The sequence below is a fragment of the Coregonus lavaretus genome, assembly GCF_964263955.1.
Source record: "Coregonus lavaretus genome assembly, contig: HAP1_SCAFFOLD_713, whole genome shotgun sequence".
NCBI lineage: Eukaryota > Metazoa > Chordata > Actinopteri > Salmoniformes > Salmonidae > Coregonus > Coregonus lavaretus.
This window is the reverse complement of record NW_028164877.1, coordinates 207,583-234,985: the sequence shown is the minus strand read 5'-3', so window position 1 is coordinate 234,985 and position 27,403 is coordinate 207,583. Positions and strand designations below refer to the sequence as shown.

The 27,403-nt window shown below is 47.0% G+C and overlaps 1 protein-coding gene across 1 annotated transcript in view; it reads left to right on the top strand.

Annotated features, from left to right (window-relative positions):
* LOC311116494 (ATP-binding cassette sub-family B member 6-like) overlaps nucleotides 1-21,284 on the top strand; it is a gene marked incomplete at both ends in the record, with an annotated part of 48,908 nt that extends 27,624 nt beyond the window's left edge. Inside the window, 5 exons of the mRNA XM_084191573.1 lie at nucleotides 1,786-1,960; nucleotides 2,049-2,161; nucleotides 3,858-3,952; nucleotides 10,565-10,633; nucleotides 21,206-21,284. Coding sequence (XP_084047699.1) covers nucleotides 1,786-1,960; nucleotides 2,049-2,161; nucleotides 3,858-3,952; nucleotides 10,565-10,633; nucleotides 21,206-21,284 — 531 coding nt within the window. The remainder of the gene's footprint in view (nucleotides 1-1,785; nucleotides 1,961-2,048; nucleotides 2,162-3,857; nucleotides 3,953-10,564; nucleotides 10,634-21,205) is intronic.
* Nucleotides 21,285-27,403: the final 6,119 nt, after the last annotated feature.

Below are 27,403 nucleotides of genomic sequence, written 5' to 3'. Positions count from 1 at the left end.
GAAAGGGTGAGTCATGTTTAGACCCTCTATAACATGTTGGAAAGGGAGAGTCATGTTTAGACCCTCTATAACACATGTTGGAAAGGGAGAGTCATGTTTAGACCCTCTATAACATGTTGGAAAGGGAGAGTCATGTTTAGACCCTCTATAACACATGTTGGAAAGGGAGAGTCATGTTTAGACCCTCTATAACATGTTGGAAAGGGAGAGTCATGTTTAGACCCTCTATAACATGTTGGAAAGGGAGAGTCATGTTTAGACCCTCTATAACATGTTGGAAAGGGAGAGTCATGTTTAGACCCTCTATAACACATGTTGGAAAGGGAGAGTCATGTTTAGACCCTCTATAACATGTTGGAAAGGGAGAGTCATGTTTAGACCCTCTATAACATGTTGGAAAGGGAGAGTCATGTTTAGACCCTCTATAACATGTTGGAAAGGGAGAGTCATGTTTAGACCCTCTATAACATGTTGGAAAGGGAGAGTCATGTTTAGACCCTCTATAACATGTTGGAAAGGGAGAGTCATGTTTAGACCCTCTATAACACATGTTGGAAAGGGAGAGTCATGTTTAGACCCTCTATAACACATGTTGGAAAGGGAGAGTCATGTTTAGACCCTCTATAACATGTTGGAAAGGGAGAGTCATGTTTAGACCCTCTATAACACATGTTGGAAAGGGAGAGTCATGTTTAGACCCTCTATAACATGTTGGAAAGGGAGAGTCATGTTTAGACCCTCTATAACATGTTGGAAAGGGTGAGTCATGTTTAGACCCTCTATAACATGTTGGAAAGGGAGAGTCATGTTTAGACCCTCTATAACACATGTTGGAAAGGGAGAGTCATGTTTAGACCCTCTATAACATGTTGGAAAGGGAGAGTCATGTTTAGACCCTCTATAACACATGTTGGAAAGGGAGAGTCATGTTTAGACCCTCTATAACATGTTGGAAAGGGAGAGTCATGTTTAGACCCTCTATAACATGTTGGAAAGGGAGAGTCATGTTTAGACCCTCTATAACATGTTGGAAAGGGAGAGTCATGTTTAGACCCTCTATAACACATGTTGGAAAGGGAGAGTCATGTTTAGACCCTCTATAACATGTTGGAAAGGGAGAGTCATGTTTAGACCCTCTATAACATGTTGGAAAGGGAGAGTCATGTTTAGACCCTCTATAACATGTTGGAAAGGGAGAGTCATGTTTAGACCCTCTATAACACATGTTGGAAAGGGAGAGTCATGTTTAGACCCTCTATAACATGTTGGAAAGGGAGAGTCATGTTTAGACCCTCTATAACACATGTTGGAAAGGGAGAGTCATGTTTAGACCCTCTATAACATGTTGGAAAGGGAGAGTCATGTTTAGACCCTCTATAACATGTTGGAAAGGGAGAGTCATGTTTAGACCCTCTATAACATGTTGGAAAGGGAGAGTCATGTTTAGACCCTCTATAACACATGTTGGAAAGGGAGAGTCATGTTTAGTCATTTCATGTCCTGTCTCTGCCATGTATTCCATCTCTTCCAGAGCAGGCTACATTGTAAGGGTACTCTGTAATCCTAACCTGTCCCATGAGTTATGGGACCCACCTTGACAGACAAATAGTTCTACTGATGTCATTTCAACCACCTTTGCCTGCTGGGTAATGTCGTTTTGTAGTAATTGTCCCATGGCTATAGGTGACCCAGATCTCTCTCTGTAATCCTAACCTGTACCATCCCTGGCTATAGGTGACCCAGACCTCTCTCTGTAATCCTAACCTGTCCCATCCCTGGCTATAGGTGACCCAGACCTCTCTCCGCTCCTACATTGGTGTGGTTCCTCAGGACACGGTGCTCTTCAATGACAGCATAAGAAACAACATCCGCTACGGACGCATTGGCGCTAGCGACCAGGAGGTGGAGGAGGCTGCCCTCGCTGCGGACATACACTACAAGATCCTGACACTGCCCGAGGGTGAGGATGAAGATGATGAAGAAGAAGAAGATGATGATAATGAATATGAGGAGGAGGAGGATGATTTGTGTTGTGTTGCTCTCCACAGGGTATGAGACCCAGGTGGGAGAGAGGGGTCTGAAGCTGAGTGGAGGAGAGAAACAGAGAGTAGCCATCGCCCGAACCATCCTGAAGGACCCTCGGATCATCCTGCTGGATGAGGTCAGAGATAGGGGGGGATCGGGAGAAGGGCAGGGGGGAAGAGGACAGGTGGGATGGGAGGAAGGCAGGGGGGAAGAGGACAGGTGGGATTGGGAGAAGGGCAGGGGGGAAGAGGACAGGTGGGATTGGGAGAAGGGCAGGGGGGAAGAGGACAGGTGGGATGGGAGAAGGGCAGGGGGGAAGAGGACAGGTGGGATTGGGAGAAGGGCAGGGGGGAAGAGGACAGGTGGGATTGGGAGAAGGGCAGGGGGGAAGAGGACAGGTGGGATTGGGAGAAGGGCAGGGGGGAAGAGGACAGGTGGGATTGGGAGAAGGGCAGGGGGGAAGAGGACAGGTGGGATTGGGAGAAGGGCAGGGGGGAAGAGGACAGGTGGGATTGGGAGAAGGGCAGGGGGGAAGAGGACAGGTGGGATTGGGAGAAGGGCAGGGGGGAAGAGGACAGGTGGGATTGGGAGAAGGGCAGGGGGGAAGAGGACAGGTGGGATTGGGAGAAGGGCAGGGGGGAAGAGGACAGGTGGGATTGGGAGAAGGGCAGGGGGGAAGAGGACAGGTGGGATTGGGAGAAGGGCAGGGGGGAAGAGGACAGGTGGGATTGGGAGAAGGGCAGGGGGGAAGAGGACAGGTGGGATTGGGAGAAGGGCAGGGGGGAAGAGGACAGGTGGGATTGGGAGAAGGGCAGGGGGGAAGAGGACAGGTGGGATTGGGAGAAGGGCAGGGGGGAAGAGGACAGGTGGGATTGGGAGAAGGGCAGGGGTGGGAGGCACGTCAGGGACCATGTGTGTATAAAACCCTCCTAGACTCTGTCAAACAGGTCCTCAACCTAGCGTGACTTTATTGCTTTGTTGCAGATAGAAGGGCCTTTGAGCTGGATATGAACAAGGTGTGTTCTGAAGTTTCTGTTCAAATGCAGTCAAACCTTGCTGGTTGGGAAAAACAATAGGAGTTACAGTCTTGAAGACTTCATATCATAACTTTTTATTTTATTCTCATGTTGGTCCCATGTTATTCTGCTCTATGCTATAGGATACGTACTACCCCTCTGTCTACAGGATACGTACTACCCCCCCTCTCTCGCTCTCTCTCTCTCTCTCTCTCTCTCTCTCTCTCTCTCTCTCTCTCTCTCTCGCTCTCTCTCTCTCTCTCTCTCTCGCTCTGTCTCTCTCGTGCGCTCTCTCTCTCTACAGGCTACATGCTAACCCTCTCTCTCTCTCTCTACAGGCTACATGCTAACCCCCTCTCTCTCTCTCTACAGGCTACATGCTAACCCTCTCTCTCTCTCTCTACGGGCTACATGCTAACCCTCTCTCTCTCTCTCTCTCTACAGGCTACATGCTAACCCTCTCTCTCTCTCTCTCTCTACAGGCTACATGCTAACCCTCTCTCTCTCTCTCTCTACAGGCTACATGCTAACCCTCTCTCTCTCTCTACAGGCTACATGCTAACCCTCTCTCTCTCTCTCTGTCTCTCTCTTGCTCTGTCTCTCTCGTGCTCTCTCTCTCTCTCTACAGGCTACATGCTAACCCTCTCTCTCTCTCTCTCTCTGTCTCTCTCTCGCTCTGTCTCTCTCGTGCTCTCTCTCTCTCTCTCTACAGGCTACATGCTAACCCTCTCTCGCTCTCTCTCTCTACAGGCTACATACAAACCCTCTCTCTCTCTCTGCAGGCTACATGCTAACCCTCTCTCTCTCTCTCTGCAGGCTACGTCAGCCCTGGACACACAGACAGAACGCAACATCCAGGCCTCACTCTCCAAAGTCTGTACCAACAGGACCACTATAGTAGTAACACACAGGTAATGCTTTCAGAAGAGCCAGTTAATCATCAACTGCTCTGAAGTCAACAGGTTTAATCCTTCCTCTCCCTCAATGTGTCTCCCAGCTGTCCACGTGTTTACAGTGACCTAATGTCACAGACTACAATCAACCCCTAACACTGTGTTGAAAGGATGTGTGTCTAGGCTTGGGACGACAACAAAGAGAGAAGGGATCTCTGCTTCATATGCCTTTGTATCTCAGCATGCGTCCCAAATGGCACCCTATTGTAGATAGTGCACTACTTTTGACCAGAGAGATACAGGGCTCTGGTCAAAAGTAGTGCACTATAAAGGGAATAGGTTTCCATTTGGGACGTAGTGTCAGTCTCAAGGGCATGAAAACATAAAGAGTGCCAGACAGACAGACATCCTTTGGCCAGCTGCCTCAGCTCTAAAATCCTCTGATCTTGTCCTTCAGATAACAACATCTATTGATGAGGGATTCAAATGGGGCCATCTGGGCAAGATCGTGATCAGACGATCATTAAATCACATTGATCAGTGTCTGTGTCCTACATCCTCAAAGTTACTGCTGTTGGTTAAGGAGTATATTGTCCTATGGGCTCTGGCCAAAAGTAGTGCACTATATAGTGTATAGGGTGCCATTCTCTGGTCTAAAGTAGTGCACTATATAGTGAATAGGGTGCCATTCTCTGGTCTAAAGTAGTGCACTATATAGGGAATAGGGTGCCATTCTCTGGTCTAAAGTAGTGCACTATATAGGGAATAGGGTGCCATTCTCTGGTCTAAAGTAGTGCACTATATAGTGAATAGGGTGCCATTTGGGACGCAGCTGGGTGGAAACAAGGATATTCATATCTTTGACCGAAATCTAGATTCAAAATTGAAGAAAAGTTGATAGCACCACTAGCGTCTAATACCGTTAAGTCTTCCACTAGCATCTATTTCCATTAAGATTATAGCACCACTAGCATCTAATACCGTTGTCTTCCACTAGCATCTAATTCCGTTAAGATTATAGCACCACTAGCATCTAATACCGTTGTCTTCCACTAGCATCTAATTCCGTTAAGATTATAGCACCACTAGCATCTAATACCGTTGTCTTCGGCTAGCATCTAATACTGTTAAGTATTCCACTAGCATCTAATACCGTTAAGATTATAGCACCACTAGCATCTAATACCGTTAAGATGATAGCACCACTAGCATCTAATACCGTTGTCTTCGGCTAGCATCTAATACTGTTAAGTATTCCACTAGCATCTAATACCGTTAAGATTATAGCACCACTAGCATCTAATAACGTTAAGATGGTAGCGCCACTAGCATCTAATACCGTTAAGTCTTCCACTAGCTTCTAATACCGTTAAGATTATAGCACCACTAGCATCTAATACCGTTAAGATGATAGCACCACTAGCATCTAATACTGTTAAGTCTTCCACTAGCATCTAATACCGTTAAGTCTTCCACTAGCATCTAATACCGTTAAGTCTTCTACTAGCATCTAATACCCATTAAGTCTTCCAACGTAGTAGTGCATTAATATTTGACACTAATTCCTTCTGGTTCACCCAGAGTGTGTTCCTGAATACCCCTGGTCTGGTCTGCTAGCTAGCTGCTCCGCTCTGACAGGAAACGGTCTGCTAGCTATCTGCTCTGACAGGAAACGGTCTGCAAGCTAGCTGCTCCGCTCTGACAGGAAACGGTCTGCTAGTTAGCTGCTCCACTCTGACAGGAAATGGTCTGCAAGCTAGCTGCTCCGCTCTGACAGGAAACGGTCTGCTAGCTAGCAACTCCGCTCTGACAGGAAACGGTCTACTAGCTAGCTATCTGCTCTGACAGGAAACGGTCTGCTAGCTATCTGCTCCGCTCTGACAGGAAACGGTCTGTTAGCTAGCTGCTCCGCTCCGAAGGTAAAGGTCTGCTAGCTACCCTTACGAAAAAATATTGCAGTCAGTGTGCAGTATAACTACAGTATGCTGCAAATACTGCGTCCAAAATAACACCGTTATTTTACTGCAGTAATTTTGCAGTATAACTGCAGTTCAACTGCAGTACACATCAGTTATTCTGCAATTACTGCGTCCAAAATACCACAGTCGACTGCAGTTACTGAACTTTTACTGCAGTTTCAAAACTGTCATCTTTTTTTGTAAGGGTAGCTGCTCTGACAGGAAACGGTCTGCTAGCTAGCTGCTCTGACGGACATGGTCTACTAGCTAGCTGCTCTGACAGGAAACAATCTGCTAGCTAGGTGCTTTGACAGGAAACAGTCTGCTAGCTAGCTGCTCTGACAGGAAACTGTCTGCTAGGTGGGGTGCTCCAACAGGAAATGGTCTGCTAGCTAGCTGATCCACTCCAATAGGAAACGATCTGCTAAATAGTTGCTCCGCTCCGACAGGAAACGGTCTGCTAGCTAGCTGCTATGCTCCGACAGGAAACAGTCTGCTAGCTAGCTGCTCTGCTCCGACAGGAAACGGTCTGCTCTGACGGGAAACGGTCTGCTAACTAGCTTCTCTGACAGGAAATGGTCTGCTAGCTAGCTGCTCTGACAATAAATGGTCTGCTAGGTGGGGTGGGGGCAGTGGTGGAAAAGTACCCAATTGTTAAACTTAAGTAAAAGTAAAGATACCTTAATAGAAAATGACTAAAGTCAAAGTGAAAGTCACCCAGTAAAAGGTCTGCTAGCTACCCTTACGAAAAAAGATTGCAGTTATTCTGCAATTACTGCGTCCAAAATACCACAGTCGACTGCAGTTACTGCACTTTTACTGCAGTTTCAACTGTCATCTTTTTTTGTAAGGGTAGCAGCTCTGAGAGAAAACGGTCTGTTAGCTAGCTGCTCTGACAGGAAATGGTCTGCTAGCTTGCTGCTCTGACAGGAAACGGTCTGCTAGGTAGCTGCTCTGACATGAAACGGTCTGCTAGCTAGCTGCTCCGCTCTGACAGGTAACGGTCTGCTAGCTAGCTGGTTTGACAGAACATGGTCTGCTAGCTAGCTGCTCCGCTCCGACAGTTAACAGTCTACTAGCTAGCTGCTTTGACAGGAAATGGTCTGCCAGGTAGCTGCTCTGACAGGACACGGTCTGCTAGCTAGCTGCTCTGACAGGAAACGGTCTGCAAGCTAGCTGCTTCGACATGAAACGGTCTGCTAGCTAGCTGCTCCGCTCCAACAGGAAATGGTCTGCTAGCTAGTTGCTCCGCTCCGACAGGAAACAGTCTGCTAAATAGCTGCTCCGCTCAGACAGGAAATGGTCTGCTAGCTAGCATCTACGCTCCGACAGGAAACGGTCTGCTAGCTAGCTGCTCTGCTCTGAAAAGAAACGGTCTGCTAGGTGGGGTGGGGGCAGTGGTGGAAAAAGTACCCAATTGTTAAACTTAAGTAAAAGTAAAGATACCATAATAGAAAATGACTAAAGTAAAAGTGAAAGTCACCCAGTAAAAGGTCTGCTAGCTACCCATACGAAAAAAGATTGCAGTCAGAGAGCAGTATAACTATAGTATGCTGCAAATACTGCCTCCAAAATAATTATGTTTTTTTTACTGCAGTAATTTTGCAGTATAACTGCAGTTCAACTGCAGTACACTGCAGTTATTCTGCAATTACTGCGTCCAAAATACCACAGTCGACTGCAGTTACTGCAGAACATGGTCTGCTAGCTAGCTGCTCCGCTCCGACAGTTAACAGTCTGCTAGCTAGCTGCTTTGACAGGAAATGGTCTGCTAGGTAGCTGCTCTGACAGGACACGGTCTGCTAGCTAGTTGCTCTGACAGGAAACGGTCTGCTAGCTAGCTGTTCCGCTCCGACATGAAACGGTCTGCTAGCTAGCTGCTCCGCTCCGACAGGTAACGGTCTGCTAGCTAGCTGCTTTGACAGAAAATGGTCTGCTAGGTAGCTGCTCTGACAGGACACGGTCTGCTAGCTAGTTGCTCTGACAGGAAACGGTCTTCTAGCTAGCTGCTCCGCTCCAACAGGAAATGGTCTGCTAGCTAGCATCTACGCTCCGACAGGAAACGGTCTGCTAGCTAGCTGTTCCGCTCTGACAGGAAACGGTCTGCTAGCTAGCTGCTCTGCTCCGACAGGAAACGGTCTGCTAGCTAGCTGCTCTGCTTCGACAGGACAGGGTCTGCTAGCTAGCTGCTCTGACAGGAAACGGTCTGCTAGCTAGGTGTTCCGCTCTGATAGAAAACGGTCTGCTAGCTAGCTGCTCCACTCTGACAGGAAACGGTCTGCTAGCTAGCTGCTCTGCTCCGACAGGAAACGGTCTGCTAGCTAGCTGCTCTGCTTCGACAGGACAGGGTCTGCTAGCTAGCTGCTCTGACAGGAAACGGTCTGCTACCTAGGTGTTCCGCTCTGATAGAAAACGGTCTGCTAGCTAGCTGCTCCACTCTGACAGGAAACGGTCTGCTAGCTAGGGTTGGGAGACGGGGAAAGACGGTGAAAGACCTGGAGAATAAACCCTCCTCCTCACAGCTGCCCATGTCCCTTAATGTTGATGATGTGGTTGTTACTGACAAGGAGCACATGGCTGAGCTCTTTAATCACCACTTCATTAAGTCAGGATTCCTATTTGACTCAGCCACGCCTCCTTGCCCGTCTAACATTTCCTCATCTCCCACCCCTTCTAATGCGACTAGCCCTGATGCTCCTCCCTCTTTTTCCCCTGCCCCGCTACAAAGTTTCTCCCTGCAGGCGGTCACTGAGTCCGAGGTGCTAAAGGAGATCCTTAAACAATCCCCAAAAAACCATCTGGGTCAGATGGTTTAGACCCTTTCTTCTTTAAGGTTGCTGCTAAGCCTGTCTCTCCTCTCTGGGGAGGTTCCCGTTGCTTGGAAGGCAGCCACGGTGCGTCCTTTATTTAAAGGGGGAGATCAAGCTGATCCTAACTGTTATAGGCCTATTTCTATCTTGATCTGTTTATCAAAAGTGTTGGAAAAACTTGTCAATAATCAACTGACTGGCTTTTCTTGATGTCTATAGTATTCTCTCTGGTATGCAATCTGGTTTCCTCTCAGGTTATGGATGTGTCACTGCAACCTTAAAGGTCCTAAATGATGTCACCATTGCCCTTGATTCTAAGCGATGTTGTGCTGCTATTTTTATTGACTTGGCCAAAGCTTTTGATACGGTAGACCGTTCCATCCCTGTGGGCCGGCTAAGGAGTATTGGTGTCTCTGAGGGGTCTTTGGCCTGGTTTGATAACTACCTCTCTCAAAGAGTGCAGTGTATAAAGTCAGAACATCTGCTGTCTCAGCCACTGCCTGTCACCAAGGGAGTACCCGACGGCTCCATCCTAGGCCCCACGCTCTTCTCAATTTACATCAACAACACAGCTCAGGCAGTAGGAAGCTCTCTCATCCATTTATATGCAGATGATACAGTCTTATACTCACCTGGCCCCTCCCCGGATTTTGTGTTAAACGCTTTCTCAACAAAGCTTTCTTAGTGTCCAACAAGCTTTCTCTGCCCTTAACCTTGTTCTGAACACCTCCAAAACAAAGGTCATGTGGCTTGGTAAGAAGAATGCCCCTCTCCCCACCGGTGTGATTACTACCTCTGAGGGTTTAGAGCTTGAGGTAGTCACCTCATCCAAGTCCTTGGGAGTACGGCTAGACGGTCCACTGTCCTTCTCCCACATATCAAAGCTGCAGGCTAAGGTTAAATCTAGACTTGGTTTCCTCTACCGTAATCGCTCCTCTTTCACACCAGCTGCCAAACTAACCCTGATTCAGATGACCATCCTACCCATGCTAGATTATGGAGACGTAATTTATAGATCGGCAGGTAAGGGTGTTCTCAAGCGGCTAGATGTTCTTTACCATTCGGCCATCAGATTTGCCACCAATGCTCCTTATAGGACACATCACTGCACTCTATACTTCTCTGTAAACTGGTCATCTCTGTATATACGTCGCAAGATCCACTGGTTGATGCTTATTTATAAAACCCTGTTAGGCCTCACTCCCCCCTATCTGAGATACCTACTGCAGCCCTCATCCTCCACATACAACACCCGTTCTGCCAGTCACATTCTGATAAAGGTCCCCAAAGCACACACATCCCTGGGTCTCGCTCCTCTTTTCAGTTCGCTGCAGCTAGCGACTGGAACGAGCTGCAAAAAACACTCAAACTGCACAGTTTTATCTCCATCTCTTCATTCAAAGACTCAATCATGGACACTCTTACTGACAGTAAGCTGCTTCGCCTGATGTATTGTTGTCTCTACCTTCTTGCCCTTTGTGCTGTTGTCTGCCCAATAATGTTTGTACCATGTTTTGTGCTGCTGCCATGTTGTGTTGCTACCATTTTGTCGTTGTTTTATGTAGTGTTGTGGTGTCTCTCTTGTCGTGATGTGTGTTTTGTCCTATATTTTATTAATTTATTTTTAATCTCAGCCCCCGTCACCGCAGGAGGCCTTTTGCTTTTTGGTAGGCCATCATTGTAAATAATAATTTGTTCTTAACTGACTTGCCTAGTTAAATAAAGGTTTAAACAAAAAGGTTTAAAAAAAATAAAAATAAGAACATCTAACCAAGTCATTCTTATAGCGTTCCGTTCTACACCGATGTTGGTACTAACCAAGTCATTCTTGCTGAAGTGGATGTTATTGTGTTTTGTTTCAGATTGTCGACCATCATTGGATCAGACCAGATCCTGGTAGTCCAAGATGGCCAGATTGCAGAGAGAGGGAGGTGAGTAACTGGCTTTAGTGCTAGGAAACCCACTTTCAAAACATCTCGTCTGTCAGGCAATTAACCTCCAGCTTCAGTGTAATAGAACGTACCAGTAATACCTGTCCTGTGTTCAGCTTTAGTAGTCCTGTCCACACCTGAGTACCCCTGAGAGGGCCTAGCCTGCTTGCCTGTGTTTGCGTGGGAAAGAGAGAGGTGAAAGGAGAGCGTTGGATCCCAGAGTACCCCTGAGAGGGCCTAACCTGCTTGCCTGTGTTTGCGTGGGGAAAGAGAGAGGTGAAAGGCAGTGGCGGCTGGTGAAAAATATTCTCGGTGGGGCTGTGCCATACTTTTTTTTTCCTGTAACCATCGCGATATATTTTAACACAAACTGCAGGACAGCAGTGCTCAGTGAAACATTCAGTAATTATTTAATGCCAATATTAAAAAGTTGAGGCATTCTTACACAAAAACATATTACACAAACCCAAGCCTTTCATTTGCATTTAAAGTGAACTTTTCACCATTGGTAGTAAACAGGCAACGCAACAGGCATGCTGTCAGAACAGAGTGGAAAGTGGACAATAACATGAAATTATTATAAAGTTTATAGGAAATCTTACACTGTATAAAAGGATGTATAATATAGAAATGGATATCAAGTGGATGAACTCAAACCTTTGACTGGAAGAATAGCATACAGTATTTTATGATCATACTAAATGTGACTAATTGTTAATGTGCTCCAGAACTGCAACAATTAATTGATACAAAACAACATATATACAGTAATATTAGCAAAGACACTATTAAGACTTTCTAGAGTACCATATATAACTGGATTTTTTATGCTAAGGTCAACTATATACAAAGAAACATGCGGCCAGAGCTGCTCTCTGTGTGTGTGTCTGTCATCTTATTTGTACAGGAATTTTGCCCGTCTGTCCTTCTGAGTGGCAAACCTCTCAATGACCCTTTGATTAAAGTCAGGAATGTCCCTGACAGGTTTCTTCTCCATGGAGAGCATGGCCAGAGCGTTCAGGCGATCCTGTGTCATGCTGTTTCTCAGGAAGGTCTTGATCCTTTTCAGTGTAGAGAAGCACCTTTCTGACTCAGCAGTTGTCATGGGTGTGGTGATGAGGATCTTGAGGAGGCTGGCAGTCTCTGTGAAAGTGCTCTGAAGGTTGTTCTCCATGAAGAACTGGTACAGGGGCACTGCACCACTACAAGCCTTGAACTCACTGTTCTCATAGATGAGGGACAGTTCGGTTTTGAGCTTGGCCTTGTTCAACATGGGGTACGCCTCCACGGTTGTTTCAAGCGCTGTATCGGGGAACTTCACACTGTGTTGTGGGAACAACTCTCCGTGCAATAGTGTTGCGCTGATGAGGTGCTGGGTGAAGGAGAACCTCTCTTTGGCATGACTCAGGATGGTATCACATACCTGTAAAAGATACATCATCAGCTTTAATTTGCAATTAAGCTATTTTGATGCAAGTGATCCTGACTGACACATGCCTATGTCCAACTCAAGTATATGATTACCAAGGTGCTGATTGTTCAGGGTTTTGGCTACATACTACCAGGCCTGAAAAAAGTTCTAGGGGGAAACACTGACAATTACATCACAACTTACCTCTATAGCCAACCTCTGTTGTTCTCCTGGTCCCAGCATCCTCCGTCGCTTGATGGGCTGTTGCTGCTCGTCAGATGCGCTGTCCCCACACAAAGAGGGAATTGAGGCCCTGGGTCCAAAAAATAAAGTTTAATTTGATAACTTGCAATCAGACTTCTTAACTCACTGTAATTCCCCCTCAACACACAACCAGTGACTTTTATATATATATATATATATATATATATATATATATATAGACAGACAGACAGACAGACAGACAGACAGATAGTGTGTATATACACACAAACTATGTCTAGTAACTGCTTTTAACCTGTGATGTACATAATTAACTGATGTTATTACGTTTTAAAGCCTTTTTCTATTACATTTGTGAGAGGGATGCAACATCATTTTGTTCTGCTGTGCACTTAGCAATAAAGTTAATCTTCAATAACAACTAGGCCTCTTCTAGAAATTGACCTGGTGGACACCTGAATAATTATTACAAACTGTGTAGTACTTTCCTGCATTATTATCAACGTCTGATCGTGTCTTCTCTTTCCTTTTAAAATACTAAAACAAATATAATTGTGACGGCTCTATGATAATCACTCACTTTGATGACCAGACACATTTAGGCTTTTAAACTGTTGTAAGTGAACTATTCATCTTTCTAACAACATCTTTATCAGCCAATAGTAAATATAGTTATTTACCTGATTGTTAGCATGCTGTCTGTGAACCTCTGGACAAGTGCTTTAATGAAGACAGGGTCGATGTTCCTCTTCTGCAGCTGGCTGAAAAGCATGTCCACATTTGGCATGATCTTGTGGAACAGTGCCAGGAAAAAACAGAAAGCCTCGTCTTCGAGCATCCTCACAAAGCCCCCCGCCTCTCTGACAGTCGGGGCATCAAAGTTCCCAGAGTCTCTGATGGTCTGGAAACACGTTAGGAGGTCATCCCTGTACTCGTACACAGTGTTTACAGCGCGACTGTGGAAGTTCCACCGTGTTGTAGAGGCTCTGGGGAGTCTATGCGCAACCACTTCGTCAAGCACGGTGGTTCGCTTGGGAGACCTGGAGAAGAAAGCAGAAAATCCTGCAAGGTCGGAAAAGAAAGTGCCGATCCTGGGGATGCGTGAAGTAGCCTGCTGCATGATGAGGTTCAGCTGATGTGCATAGCAGTGGACGTAGTGCGCATTTTCGTACACATCCACTATTTTACGCTGCACTCCGCCGGTGGCTCCCCTCATCACACTTGCTCCGTCGTAAGCCTGGGCAATAAGTTTGGCCTTTTGTCCATGTGAGAGTATGGTGCTGAGCCTCTCCAGCAGCGCTGTAGCGATGGTGTCGGCGGTTGCGTTCTCGATCAAAATGAACTCGAAAAAACGCTCTTGGACGTTACTTTTAGCATCGATGTAGCGTATCACAAGCACCAACTGGCAGTGGGTGGAAACGTCAGTCGTCTCGTCAGCTTGAATGGCGATAAAATCAGCACTCTTTACTTCCTCCAGGATGTAATCCTTAAGCACTGACAGCATACAGTCCAACAGCTCGTTCTGTATCGTCTTTGACGTGCCCTTAAAAACGGTAGCTGTCTTCAGGTGCTCCTCCAGCACACTGTCGAGGGAGGCAACAAAATCCACTAAGCCCCGGAAAATGCCGGGGTTGTCCGAGGAGTCAGTCTCCTCGTGCCCACGCAAGGCCAACTCAAAAGCCCCACAGAACTTCACACAATCGATAATTTTGGATAGAATGTGCCTGTTTTTATCCACCTCCTCATTGTGTTTCCTCACCGCAATCCTGTGGCTGTCATCCAGCTGCGTAGCAATGTTCACCCTTCCTAATACAGCTAGCTTTACAGAGTTGTCCATGTGTGCCCTGGTGTTCTCATGTTTCTTTACCTTCTCTGACAGGTGCTTCATATCCCTCACTCCGGTACCTGTCCATGCTGAATCTGACCCCGTCGTTTTAAAAAGCAAGCACGGAAAGCAAAATAAAGCATTAGCATCAGTACACCCAGCTAGCCAAGCCTTCCTGGTGTACCAGCTACGGGAGAAGCCGCGCATATACTGCTTCCCTTTCTCGCTAGCCTGCTGTCTGATTGAGAGGTCAGGTTGATCTGGGCCCAGCTCTTTCACCCAAACTTTCTCTGACAAAGTTCTCCTCTCAAACGGATCTTGGAGGAGAGATTTCACCGAGTTAGGGTTGGGTCTTGGAGGAGTAACGTTTGCGCTCGCCATTGTCGTCTAGTAAAAATGACGCCACTGGAGCCCGGTCCTTATTTTATCAGGGGCGAGCTTGGGGCGATAAAATAATCGCCCTCCTTGGATTCGATTTAAGATCGCTGATTGGCTACATTTTATGTCATACATTCATATCTTAAATTAGCAATTGGCTTAACTGCTACGTAGACCCGCCTCCTCGGGGCACTTTCTGTATCGCCCAGAGCTGACGAGGCGTTTGACAGGCAGAGGAAAGGTTGCGAATATGATTTTCTATCATATCTTACACATATTACTGTGTGCATTCCATATTTCAAACACACAAATATTGACATACTGATGTTTTTATTATTATTATTATTATTTTTATTTATTTTTTATTTTATTTTTTAAAATAATTTTATTTAAGGGGGCGGCGCCCTAGCGCCCTCTATCGGCCAGCCGCCACTGGTGAAAGGAGAGCGTTGGATCCCAGAGTACCCCTGAGAGGGCCTAACCTGCTTGCCTGTGTTTGCGTGGGGAAAGAGAGAGGTGAAAGGAGAGCGTTGGAGCCCTGAGTTGTGTAGCTACTATTCCGTTGTGATTCGTTGTATTTTATTTAACTAGTCAGTTAAGAACAAATTCTTATTTATTCTGTAGATCAGTGCTGTTCACCTCAGGCTGTCGGTGTCTGCTGTCCTGCCCTGTCTTGTCCTACCCTGTCCTGTCTTGTCCTGTCTTGTCTTGTCCTACCCTGCCCTACCCTACCCTGTCCTGTCCTGCCCTGCTTTCATCTTCCTACAGACAGGATGTGTGTTCTCACTGACCAAACAGACCATGTAGACCACGTCTAAAGTCTTCCACACTCTGGACTGACCAAACACGCTGGGCTCAGCCTGAGCCCAGAGGGGCTAACAATCCTTCTGCCTAAAGGGGCCCACCTGACCCCTCCATTCCTCTCCTCTCAACACTAATGGCCCCTGGTCATTCATCCTGCTGATCCAGACTGGAGCTGCCTGTCTGCCTTCCTCTCAGCCACTGCACCTTGTTTCCCAGTGGGCCTTTTGATATAGGAGCTGGTGGCGTTAAGGGCTTTCCCTCCACCTCTCCTGTCCCCATACAGCCGCTGGGGGATGTAACCCCACACCACCAACACCCAGCACTATTCAACTCTGACTGGCACTGCAATCTAAACACAACACACAGGCTTTTAACCTGCAGGGACTGAACTGGAGAGAACCTCAGGAAACACAACACACAGGTGTCCTGTCCTTTGACTGCCCCTGTCCCCCTAACAGGTGTCCTGTCCTTTGACTGTCCCTGTCCCCCTAACAGGTGTCCTGTCCTTTGACTGTCCCTGTCCACCTAACAGGTGTCCTGTCCTCTGACTGTCCCTGTCCCCCTAACAGGTGTCCTGTCCTTTGACTGTCCCTGTCCACCTAACAGGTGTCCTGTCCTCTGACTGTCCCTGTCCCCCTAACAGGTGTCCTGTCCTTTGACTGTCCCTGTCCCCCTAACAGGTGTCCTGTCCTTTGACTGTCCCTGTCCACCTAACAGGTGTCCTGTCCTCTGACTGTCCCTGTCCCCCTAACAGGTGTCCTGTCCTTTGACTGTCCCTGTCCCCCTAACAGGTGTCCTGTCCTTTGACTGTCCCTGTCCCCCTAACAGGTGTCCTGTCCTCTGACTGTCCCTGTCCCCCTAACAGGTGTCCTGTCCTTTGACTGTCCCTGTCCCCCTAACAGGTGTCCTGTCCTTTGACTGTCCCTGTCCACCTAACAGGTGTCCTGTCCTCTGACTGTCCCTGTCCCCCTAACAGGTGTCCTGTCCTCTGACTGTCCCTGTCCCCCTAACAGGTGTCCTGTCCTCTGACTGTCCCTGTCCCCCTAACAGGTGTCCTGTCCTCTGACTGTCCCTGTCCCCCTAACAGGTGTCCTGTCCTCTGACTGTCCCTGTCCCCCTAACAGGTGTCCTGTCCTCTGACTGTCCCTGTCCTGGTGTGATGTGAAACAGAGAAGGAGTCCTGGTGTGATATTCCATTATGTCGAGAGCTGTTCCCTTGCTGGACAACTGAGAGCCCCAAACTGTTCATTAGGGTTCTATTCTACTGGTAGAAACAGGCTTTTTTGATATCAAGTGATGGCTGAGCAAACTTGAGTTCCTGTTCCCGTCTCACTTTCGCGTTTCTCTCTTGCTCTGTGAACAAATCTGGGAGAAACCGTTTTAAGAGGTGGCTTTGAAAAGAGAGTGTTAAAGAAAGGTTCCAGAGCTTGTCTCCACGACTCCAAATAAAGTTTTTAGTGGCCCTAGTTATCCACATTTCTAATAAGCGAATAAGCAATAAAATAACCTTGAAAGTTGATCAACTTGTAAACTCACTTTTGAGAGAATGGCATTTTAATGTTTTAGTATCTAGTGAAGAGCTCTTCTTTGTCTACACCCATTCAGCATCGTTCACACCCTCTTAAGCTTTAGCCCCACCCATCTCGTTTCGCTCTCGGAGCGTTCAGAGACGACACTTGACGCTCTGGCCGATGATTTGTTTACCTCTGGATAACATGAAAACTGCCTAACCAGCTCTGCTGGCAACAATTTCATTATGCTTTTATGCCAACGGGTGTTGTACACTTTAGCTTAAGACAGGACTGCCCAACCCTGTTCCTGGAGAGCTACCGTCCTGTATGTTTTCTGTGCATGAGACCGACCCAGAGGACTGGGTGATCTCGCTCTCCGAGGACTGGGTGATCTCGCTCTCCGAGGACTGGGTGATCTCGCTCTCCAAGGACTGGGTGATCTCGCTCTCCGAGGACTGGGTGATCTCGCTCTCAGAGGACTGGGTGATCTCGCTCTCAGAGGACTGGGTGATCTCGCTCTCAGAGGACTGGGTGATCTCGCTCTCCGAGGACTGGGTGATCTCGCTCTCCGAGGACTGGGTGATCTCGCTCTCCGAGGACTGGGTGATCTCGCTCTCCGAGGACTGGGTGATCTCGCTCTCCGAGGACTGGGTGATCTCGCTCTCCGAGGACTGGGTGATCTCGCTCTCCGAGGTCAACGTGAGTATGGTCTTTAATCAGGTCAACACTCGCAAGGCCGCGTGGCCGAACGGTATTCCAGGGCGCGTTCTCAGAGCATGTGCAGAAGAGCTGGCCGGTATATTCACGGTAATATTCAACCTCTCCTTGTCCCAGTCTGTATTCCCCATATGTTTAAGATAACTACCATCATTCCTGTTCCCAAGAACTCTAACATGCTGACTAGACCAGTGCGCCGTCGTGGTTTTGTTCATCCACACCAGACGCGATCAGGACACGCAGGTTGAAATGTCGAAACGAACTCTGAACCAACTATATTAATTTGGAGACGGGTCGAAAAGTATTAAACATTTATGGCAATTTAGCTAGCTGTTGCTAGCTAATTTGTCCTGGGAGATAAACATTGGGTTGTTATTTTACCTGAAATGCACAAGGTCCTCTACTCCGACAATTCATCCACAGATAAAAGGGTAAACCGAGTTCGTTTCTTGTAATCTCTCCTCCTTCAGGCTTCTTCTTCTTCTTTGGATGGAAATGGAGGTTGGCAACCAACTTTAAGGTGCATTACCACCACCAACTGGACTGGAGTGTGGACCTCAGTTCATCTTTCAATCACCCACATGGGTAAATGCTCCTAAAAACCAATGAGGAGATGGGAGAGGCGGGACTTGCAGCGCGTCAAGCGTCACAAATAGAACCAAGTTCTATTTTAGCACCTGGCCACGCAGACGCTCGTTGATGCATGCGAGCGGTGTCGGTGCAATGATTGAATAACATGTATGTGTACATTTATTTTGCAACGCTCGCACACGCGACGCGAGCGGTGTGGTCAGCATGTAAGGCTTCATGCCACAATGACTACCGCCCTGTAGCACTCACATCTGTAATCATGAAGTGCTTTGAAAGGCTGGTTATGGCACACATCAACTCCACCATCCCAGACACCCTAGACCAGGGTTCTTCAATTCCGGTCCTGGAGGGCCGAAACACTTCTGTTTTTTATTTATACCTGGTAGTTAATTGCACTCACCTGGTGTCCCAGGTCTGAATTAGCCCCTGATTAGAAGGAGAGGATGAAAAACAGAGGTGTTTCGGGCCCTCCAGGACCGGAATTGAAGAACCCTGCCCTAGACCCACTCCAATTTGCATACCGCCCTAACAGATCGATAGACGATGCAATCTCAATTGCACTCCACACTGCCCTCACTCACCTAGATAAGAGGAACACCTATGTGAGAATGATATTAATTGACTACAGCTCAGTGTTCAACACCATTGTCCCCTCCAAGCTCATCACCATTGTCCCCTCCAAGCTCATCACCATTGTCCCCTCCAAGCTCGTCACCATTGTCCCCTCCAAGCTCGTCACCATTGTCCCCTCCAAGCTTGTCACCATTGTCCCCTCCAAGCTCGTCACCATTGTCCCCTCCAAGCTCGTCACCATTGTCCCCTCCAAGCTCGTCACCAGTGGGATGTGTTGTGCCGGGACAATAACCTCTCTCTCAACGTCAGTAAGACCGAGGAGCTGATCGTGGACTACAGGAAACGGGAGGGCTAGCACGCCCCCGTCCACATCAACGGGGCTACAGTGGAGCGGGTCGAGAGCTTCAAGTTCCTCGGTGTCCAAATCACTAAGGACAGCGCCTCTTCCCCTTGAGGATGTTGAAAAGGTTTGGCATGGGACCTCAAATCCTCAAAAAAGTTATACATTTACATTTACATTTTAGTCATTTAGCAGACGCTTTTATCCAGAGCGACTTACAGTTAGTGAATGCATACATGTTTATTTTTTATTTATGTATTTTTTATTTATTTTTTCATACTGGCCCCCCGTGGGAAACGAACCCACATCCCTGCAGGCCAAACCCTCCCCTACCTTGGACCAATTGTGCGCCGCCCCATGGGTCTCCCGGTCGCGGCCGGCTGCGACAGAGCCTGGACTCGAACCAGGATCTCTAGTGGCACAGTTAGCACTGAGATGCACTGCCTTAGACCAGCTGCACCATTGAGAGCATCTTGACTGTCTGCATCACAGCCTGGTACGGCAACAGCACCGCCTTCGATCGCATGGCGCTACAGAGGGTGGTGCGGAAAGCCCAGTACATCATTGGGGCCGAGCTCCCTGCCATCCAGGACCTCTATACCAGGCGGTGTGAAAGGAAGGCCCAGAAAATCGTTAAAGACTCCAGCCACCCAAGCCATAGACTGTTCTCGCTGCTTCTGCACGGCAAGCAGTACCGGAGCATCAAGTCTGACACCAACAGGCTCCTGAACAGCTTCTATCCCCAATCCCTAATGCTGCTAAATAGCTAACAGAATGGCTACACGGACTGTCTGAGTTGACCCTTGTATTTTAGTTTTACACACACACTGACACTCCAACACACACATAACATGCACACACATTTATACTGACTCTACATACACACTCACATACAATCATCATTTACGCTGCTGCTACTCTGTTAATCATACATCCTGATGCCTAGTCACCTGACCCCTATACATATCTACCTCCATCACTCCAGTATCCCTGCACATTGTTAATATGGCATTGAACTTAACCTGTATATAGTCACCTGACCCCTATACATATCTACCTCCATCCCTCCAGTATCCCTGCACATTGTTAATATGTTATTGAACCTGTATGTAGCTTCTTACTTCTCGTGTTTTTCTTATTTCTTATTTTTATATCTCATGTGTTTTTCTTCTACCTTGCTATTTTTAGTGCTACATTGATATTGATTACTGCATTGTTGGGTTTGGAACTTGCAAGAAAGACATTTCACTGTACTTGTGCACGTGACATTAAAACTTGAAACTCTCCCCTCTCCTTCTCTCGCTCTCTTTCTCTCTCTTTCACTCTCTCTCTCTCTCTCTCTCTCTCCCCCTCTCTCCCTCTCTCTCTCTCGCTCTCTCTCTCCTCTTTCACTCCTCTCTCTCTCTCGCTCTCTCTCTCTCTCTCTCTCTATCTCTCTCTCCTCTTTCACTCCCCCCTCTCTCTCTCTCTCTCTCTCTCCTCTTTCACTCCCCCCCTCTATCCCTCTCTCTCTCGCTCTCTCTCCTCTTTCACTCCCCTCTCGCTCTCTCTCTCCTCTTTCACTCCCCTCTCTCTCTCTCTCTCTCTCTCTCCTCTTTCACTCCCCTCTCGCTCTCTCTCTCCTCTTTCACTCCTCTCTCTCTCTCTCTCCCTCTCTCTCGCTCTCTCTCTCTCTCACTCTCTCTCGCTCTTTCTTCTTTCACTCCACCCTCTCTCTTTCACTCCTCTCTCTCTCTCTCTCTCTCTCTCTCTCTCTCTCTCTCTCTCTCTCTCTCTCTCTCTCTCTCTCGCTCACTCTCACTCTCTCTCTCTCTCCTCTTTCACTCCCCTCTCTCTTTCGTTCTCTCTCCTCTTTCACTCCCCCCTCTCTCTCGCTCTCTCTCCTCTTTCACTCCCCCCTCTCTCTTGCTCTCTCACTCCTCTCTCTCTCTCTCTCTCTCTCTCTCTCTCCTCTTTCACTCCTCTCTCTCTCTCTCTCTCTCTCTCTCTCTCTCTCTCTCTCTCTCTCTCTCTCTCTCCTTTCCCTCCCCCCTCTATCTCTCGCTCCTCTTTCACTCCCCCCCCCCTCTCTCTCTCTCTCTCTCTCTCTCTCTCTCTCTCTCTCTCCTTTCCCTCCCCCCTCCATCTCTCGCTCCTCTTTCACTCCCCCCTCTCTCTCTCCTCTTTCTCTCTGTCTCTCCTCTCTTGCTCTTCTCTCCAGGCATGAGGAGTTGCTGTCCCAGGGAGGTTTGTACTCTGCTATGTGGCTGAAACAGCAGGACAGAGACATACAACCCTAACCCAGAGGGTCAGCAGCCCACTATTCCCCACCACGGTCCTGAGCCAGTATCCCAGCACAGAGCTAACAGCTAACCAGGGAACAGAGGAGCAGGTTGAGCCAGGATAGAGCTCAACCATCTGAAGGAAAATATTCCACTCATATTGAGGCATTTTGGGCGGGTAGGGCGAGGTTCTGAGGCGAGTTTCGAACTTGGCATCCTAAGGACCAAAGCCAGACACATTACTGCTGCTCCAAGAAAAGCTAGTTACACTAGATGGTAACTTTACAAAGCTAGTTACACTAGATGGTAACTTTACAAAGCTAGTTACACTAGATGGTAACTTTACAAAGCTAGCTACACTAGATGGTAACTTTACAAAGCTAGTTACACTAGATGGTAACTTTACAAAGCTAGTTACATTATATTTAATGTGGTGTATGTGGGAAGTTAATGAGATGGACAGAGAAACAAGACCTTATACTTCCTTGTAGACTTCCCGGTAACCACAGCTTTTAGTGTCTTTCACTCCCAACTCTGGATAAGCTGTGTCAAATACCCTCAGACCATCTATGTGTTAGAGGAAACACTCGCAACTCCAACTGTGAATCTAACGTTTTATTAAACTGATGATGACGGACATTTATGAAAGACTTGAACAGTTGTACCTCATCCATAAATAAAGTACATTGCAATAAATACAAACATACCTACTACTGTATCTACAAAAGTTAATTTATTTTGAATATGTACATCTGCTTACACAAGCTATGGTTTTAAAATACACATAAAATGTATATTTAAAATCCATTTAAATTCATTAAGCAGTAACATACAGTATGCTTTATCTGGAATATATAGAAAAGCTTGAATTTCTTTAGACAAACAGAGTACAATGTTTTTATTAAACTCCAGTGGGACATGGGATTTACATGAAAGATAAGGGGGGCAGTAACTTATTGCTATCTATTGTGAGAGCTCGGGTGAGTCAGTTTTCATTCAACATGGCAAATTAACTTTAATTTGTGACTCACGTCCATACATCTCAACACAACAACAAACATTTAGCTAGCGAGATCGTTAACATCATAACGTGTAATTGGGGATGTGATGTAAAAACAAGAAGATGTACCAACATTTGTTTCAGGACAGCATTAACTTTTTGCTATGAGCGTGATCGATAAGTGTGCGTGCTAGTGCCTGTATGTGCTGTGGATTGTCCATGTGGTTGGATCTGCCTGTGTAGGTGGATGAGACTGTCAGTGGTAGGTCTAAAGTTAGACTGGTACAGGATCTCCCTCCCAGCCGCTGAGCGGGACAGGGAGCAGAGGACAGATATTGGAGTGAAAGCTGTGCTCTGACTGCTCTCCACTGAAGTGTGACTACAATGGAGACAGTCTGCTCTGAGGACAGGGCTGGAGACAGTCTGCTCTGAGGACAGGGCTGGAGGCAGTCTGCTCTGAGGACAGGGCTGGAGACAGTCTGCTCTGAGGACAGGGCTGGAGACAGTCTGCTCTGAGGACAGGGCTGGAGACAGTCTGCTCTGAGGACAGGGCTGGAGACAGTCTGCTCTGAGGACAGGGCTGGAGACAGTCTGCTCTGAGGACAGGGCTGGAGACAGTCTGCTCTGAGGGCAGGGCTGGAGACAGTCTGCTCTGAGGGCAGGGCTGGAGCTGCTGCGTTCTCATCATTAAATCATGGGGCAGTAAGCCAGCGCTGAGCTGGGCTGGCCCACTGAGGTGTCTGCTGCCTGTGCTGAGGGCTGGGCTGAGGGATGGGCTGAGGGATGGGCTGAGGTCTATACTGAGGGATGGGCTGAGGGATGGGCTGAGGGCTATACTGAGGGATGGACTGAGGGATGTACTGAGAGCTGGGCTGAGGGATGGGCTGAGGGATGGGCTGAGGTCTATACTGAGGGATGGGCTGAGGGATGGACTGAGGGATGGGCTGAGGGATGGGCTGAGGGCTGGGCTGAGGGATGTTTTTTGAATTAATTTTTATTTCACCTTTATTTAACCAGTTAAGCCAGTTGAGAACAAGATCTCGTTTACAACTGGGACCTGGCCAAGATAAAGCAAAGCAGTGCGATAAAAACAACAACAACACAGAGTTACATATGGGGTAAAACAAAACATAAAGTCAATAACACAATAGAAAGTCTATATACAGTGTTTGCAAATGTAGTTATGGAGGTAAGGCAATAAATAGGCCATAGTGCAAAATAATTACAATTTAGTATTAACACTGGAATGATAGATGTGCAGAAGATGATGTGCAAATAGAGAAAATGGGGTGCAAATGAGCAAAATAAATAACAATATGGGGATGAGGTAGTTGGGTGGGCTAATTTCAGATGGGCTGTGTTCAGGTGCAGTGATCGGTAAGCTGCTCTGACAACTGATGATTAAAGTTAGTGAGGGAGATAAGTGTCTCCAGCTTCAGAGATTTTTGCAGTTCGTTCCAGTCATTTGCAGCAGAAAACTGGAAGGAATGGCGGCCAAAGGAGGTGTTGGCTTTGGGGATGACCAGTGAGATATACCTGCTGAAACGCATACTACGGGTGGGTGTTGCTATGGTGACCAATGATCTAAGATAAGGCGGGGATTTGCCTAGAAGTGATTTATAGATGACCTGGAGCCAGTGGGTTTGGCGATGAATATGTAGTGAGGGCCAACCAACGAGAGGGTACATGTCACAATGGTGGGTAGTATATGGGGCTTTGGTGACAAAACAGATGGCACTGTGATAGACTACATCCAATTTGCTGAGTAGAGTGTTGGAAGCTATTTTGTAAATGACATCGCCGAAGTCAAGGATCGGTAGGATAGTCAGTTTTACGAGGGCATGTTTAGCAGCATGAGTGAAGGAGGCTTTGTTGCGAAATAAGAAGCCGATTCTAGATTTAACTTTGGATTGGAGATTCTTAATGTGAGTCTGGAAGGAGAGTTTACAGTCTAACCAGACACCTAGGTATTTGTAGTTGTTCATATATTCTAAGTCAGACCCGCCGAGTGTAGTGATTCTAGTCGGGCGGGCGGGTGCAAGCAGCGTTCAATCGAAGAGCATGCATTTAGTTTTACTAGCGTTTAAGAGCAGTTGGAGGCCACGGAAGGAGTGTTGTATGGCATTGAAGCTCGTTTGGAGGTTTGTTAACACCGTGTCCAATGAAGGGCCAGATGTATACAAAATGGTGTCGTCTGCGTAGAGGTGTATCTGAGAGTCACCAGCAGCAAGATCGACATCATTGATATACACAGAGAATAGAGTCGGCCCAAGAATTGAACCCTGTGGCACCCCCATAGAGACTGCCAGAGTGCCAGACAACAGGCCCTCCGATTTGACACATCGAACTCTATCTGAGAAGTAGTTGGTGAACCAGGCGAGGCAGTCATTTGAGAAACCAAGGCTATTTAGTCTGCCAATAAGAATGCAGTGATTGACAGAGTCCAAAGCCTTGGCCAGGTCGATAAAGACGGCTGCACAGTACTGTCTTTTATCGATCGCGGTTATTATTTCGTTTAGGACCTTGAGCGTGGCTGAGGTGCACCCATGACCAGCTCGGAAACCAGATTGCATAGCAGAGAAGGTACGGTGGGATTCGAAATGGTCGGTGATCTGTTTGTTAACTTGGCTTTCAAATACTTTCGAAAGGCAGGGCAGGATGGATATAGGTCTGTAACAGTTTGGATCTAGAGTGTCACCCCCTTTGAAGAGGGGGATGACCGCAGCAGCGTTCCAATCTCTGGGGATCTCAGACGTTACGAAAGAGAGGTTGAACAGTCTAGTAATAGGGGTTGCGACAATTTCGGCGGCTAATTTTAGAAAGAAAGGGACCAGATTGTCTAGCCCAGCTGATTTGTAGGGGTCCAGATTTTGCAGCTCTTTCAGGACATCAGCTATCTGAATTTGGGTGAAGGAGAAGCAGGGGGGCATGGGCAAGTTGCAGCGGAGGGTGCAGAGCTGGTGGCCGGGGTAGGGGTAGCCAGGTGGAAAGCATGGCCAGCCGTAGCAAAATGCTTATTGAAATTCTCGATTATCGTAGATTTATCGGTCGTGACAGTGTTTCCTAGCATCAGTGCAGTGGGTAGCTGGGAGGAGGTGCTCTTATTCTCCATGGACTTTACAGTGTCCCAAAACGTTTTGGAGTTAGTGCTACAGGATGCAAACTTCTGTTTGAAAAAGCTAGCCTTTGCTTTCCTAACTGATTGTGTATATTGGTTCCTGACTTCCCTGAAAAGTTGCATATCGCTGGGGCTGTTCGATGCTAATGCAGTACGCCACAGGATGTTTTTGTGCTGGTTAAGGGCAGTCAAGTCTGGGGTGAACCAGGGGCTATATCTGTTCTTAGTTCTGAGTTTTTTGAATGGGGCATGCTTATTTAAGATGGAGAGGAAAGCACTTTTGAAGAACATCCAGGCATCCTCTACTGACAGAATGAGGTCAATATCCATCCAGGACACCCGGGCCAGGTCAATTAGACAGGCCTGCTCACTGAAGTGTTTTAGGGAGCGTTTGACAGTGATGAGGGGTGGTCGTTTGACCGCAGACCCATTACGGACGCAGGCAATGAGGCTGAGATCCTGGTTGAAGACAGCGGAGGTGTATTTAGAGGGTAAATTAGTCAGGATGATATCTATGAGGGTGCCCATGTTAACGGATTTAGGGTTGTACCTGGTAGGTTCCTTGATAATTTGTGTGAGATTGAGGGCATCTAGTTTAGATTGTAGGATGGCCGGGGTGTTAAGCATATCCCAGTTTAGGTCACCAAGCAATACGAACTCTGAGGATAGATGGGGGGCAATCAATTCACATATGGTGTCCAGGGCACAACTGGTGGCTGAGGGGGGTCTGTAGCAAGCGGCAACAGTGAGAGACTTATTTCTGGAAAGGTGGATTTTTAGAAGTAGAAGCTCAAACTGTTTGGGCACAGACCTGGATAGTATGATGATCTCTACAGTAGATTGCAACTCCGCAAAAATGTCTGAATTTTTGGTGGCCTTCCTAAGCCAGGATTCGGACACTGCTAGAACATCAGGGTTGGCAGAGTGTGCTAACGCAGTGAATAAATCAAACTTGGGGAGGAGGCTTCTGATGTTAACATGCAAGAAACCAATGCTTTTACGGTTACAGAAGTCAACAAATGATAGCGCCTGGGGTGTAGGAGTGATACTGGGGGCTACAGGGCCTGGGTTAACCTCTACATCACCAGAGGAACAGAGGAGGAGTAGAATAAGGATACGGCTAAAGGCTTTAAGTTCTGGTCTATACAGTTATAGTCTCTATATTCTCTATAGTCTCTATAGTCTCTGTAGTCTCTATATTCTCTATAGTCTCTATAGTCTCTATTGTCTCTATGGTCTCTATAGTCTCTATGGTCTCTATAGTCTCTATGGTCTCTATAGTCTCTCTATAGTCTCTATGGTCTCTCTATAGTCTCTATAGTCTCAATGGTCTCTATAGTCTCTATAGTCTCTCTATAGTTTCTATGGTCTCTCTATAGTCTCTATGGTCTCTATAGTCTCTATAGTCTCTATAGTCTCTATGGTCTCTCTATAGTCTCTATGGTCTCTCTAGTCTCTCTATAGTCTCTATAGTCTCTATGGTCTCTCTATGAGCCATTCATGTAGCAGTAGGATGGAGTCAGAGTAGGGGAATATAAGGCATAGCTACTTTCATTGTGTTCCAGTAACATAGAGTGAGGTAACAGACTTAATTTACATTTTAGTCATTTAGCAGACGCTCTTATCCAGAGCCTAGTCGGCTCGGGGATTAGAACCAGCGACCTTTCGGTTACTGGCACAACGCTCTTAACCACTAAGCTACCTGCCGCCCCACTTCATGGGTAACCATTTCTCTATAGTAATCCACTCACATAAGAGACTATGTGATGGTCATGTAATGTCCTTTATGGATAAAACTTATATCTGTTTATAATAGTAATTAACTAACTATACTGTTGTAGTTGCTATAGTAATGTACTCACTATGCTGTTGTTGTTTCTATAGTAATGTACTCACTATGCTGTTGTAGTTTCTATAGTAATGTACTCACTATGCTGTTGTAGTTTCTACAGTAATGTACTCACTATGCTGTTGTAGTTGCTATAGTAATGTACTCACTATGCTGTTGTAGTTGCTATA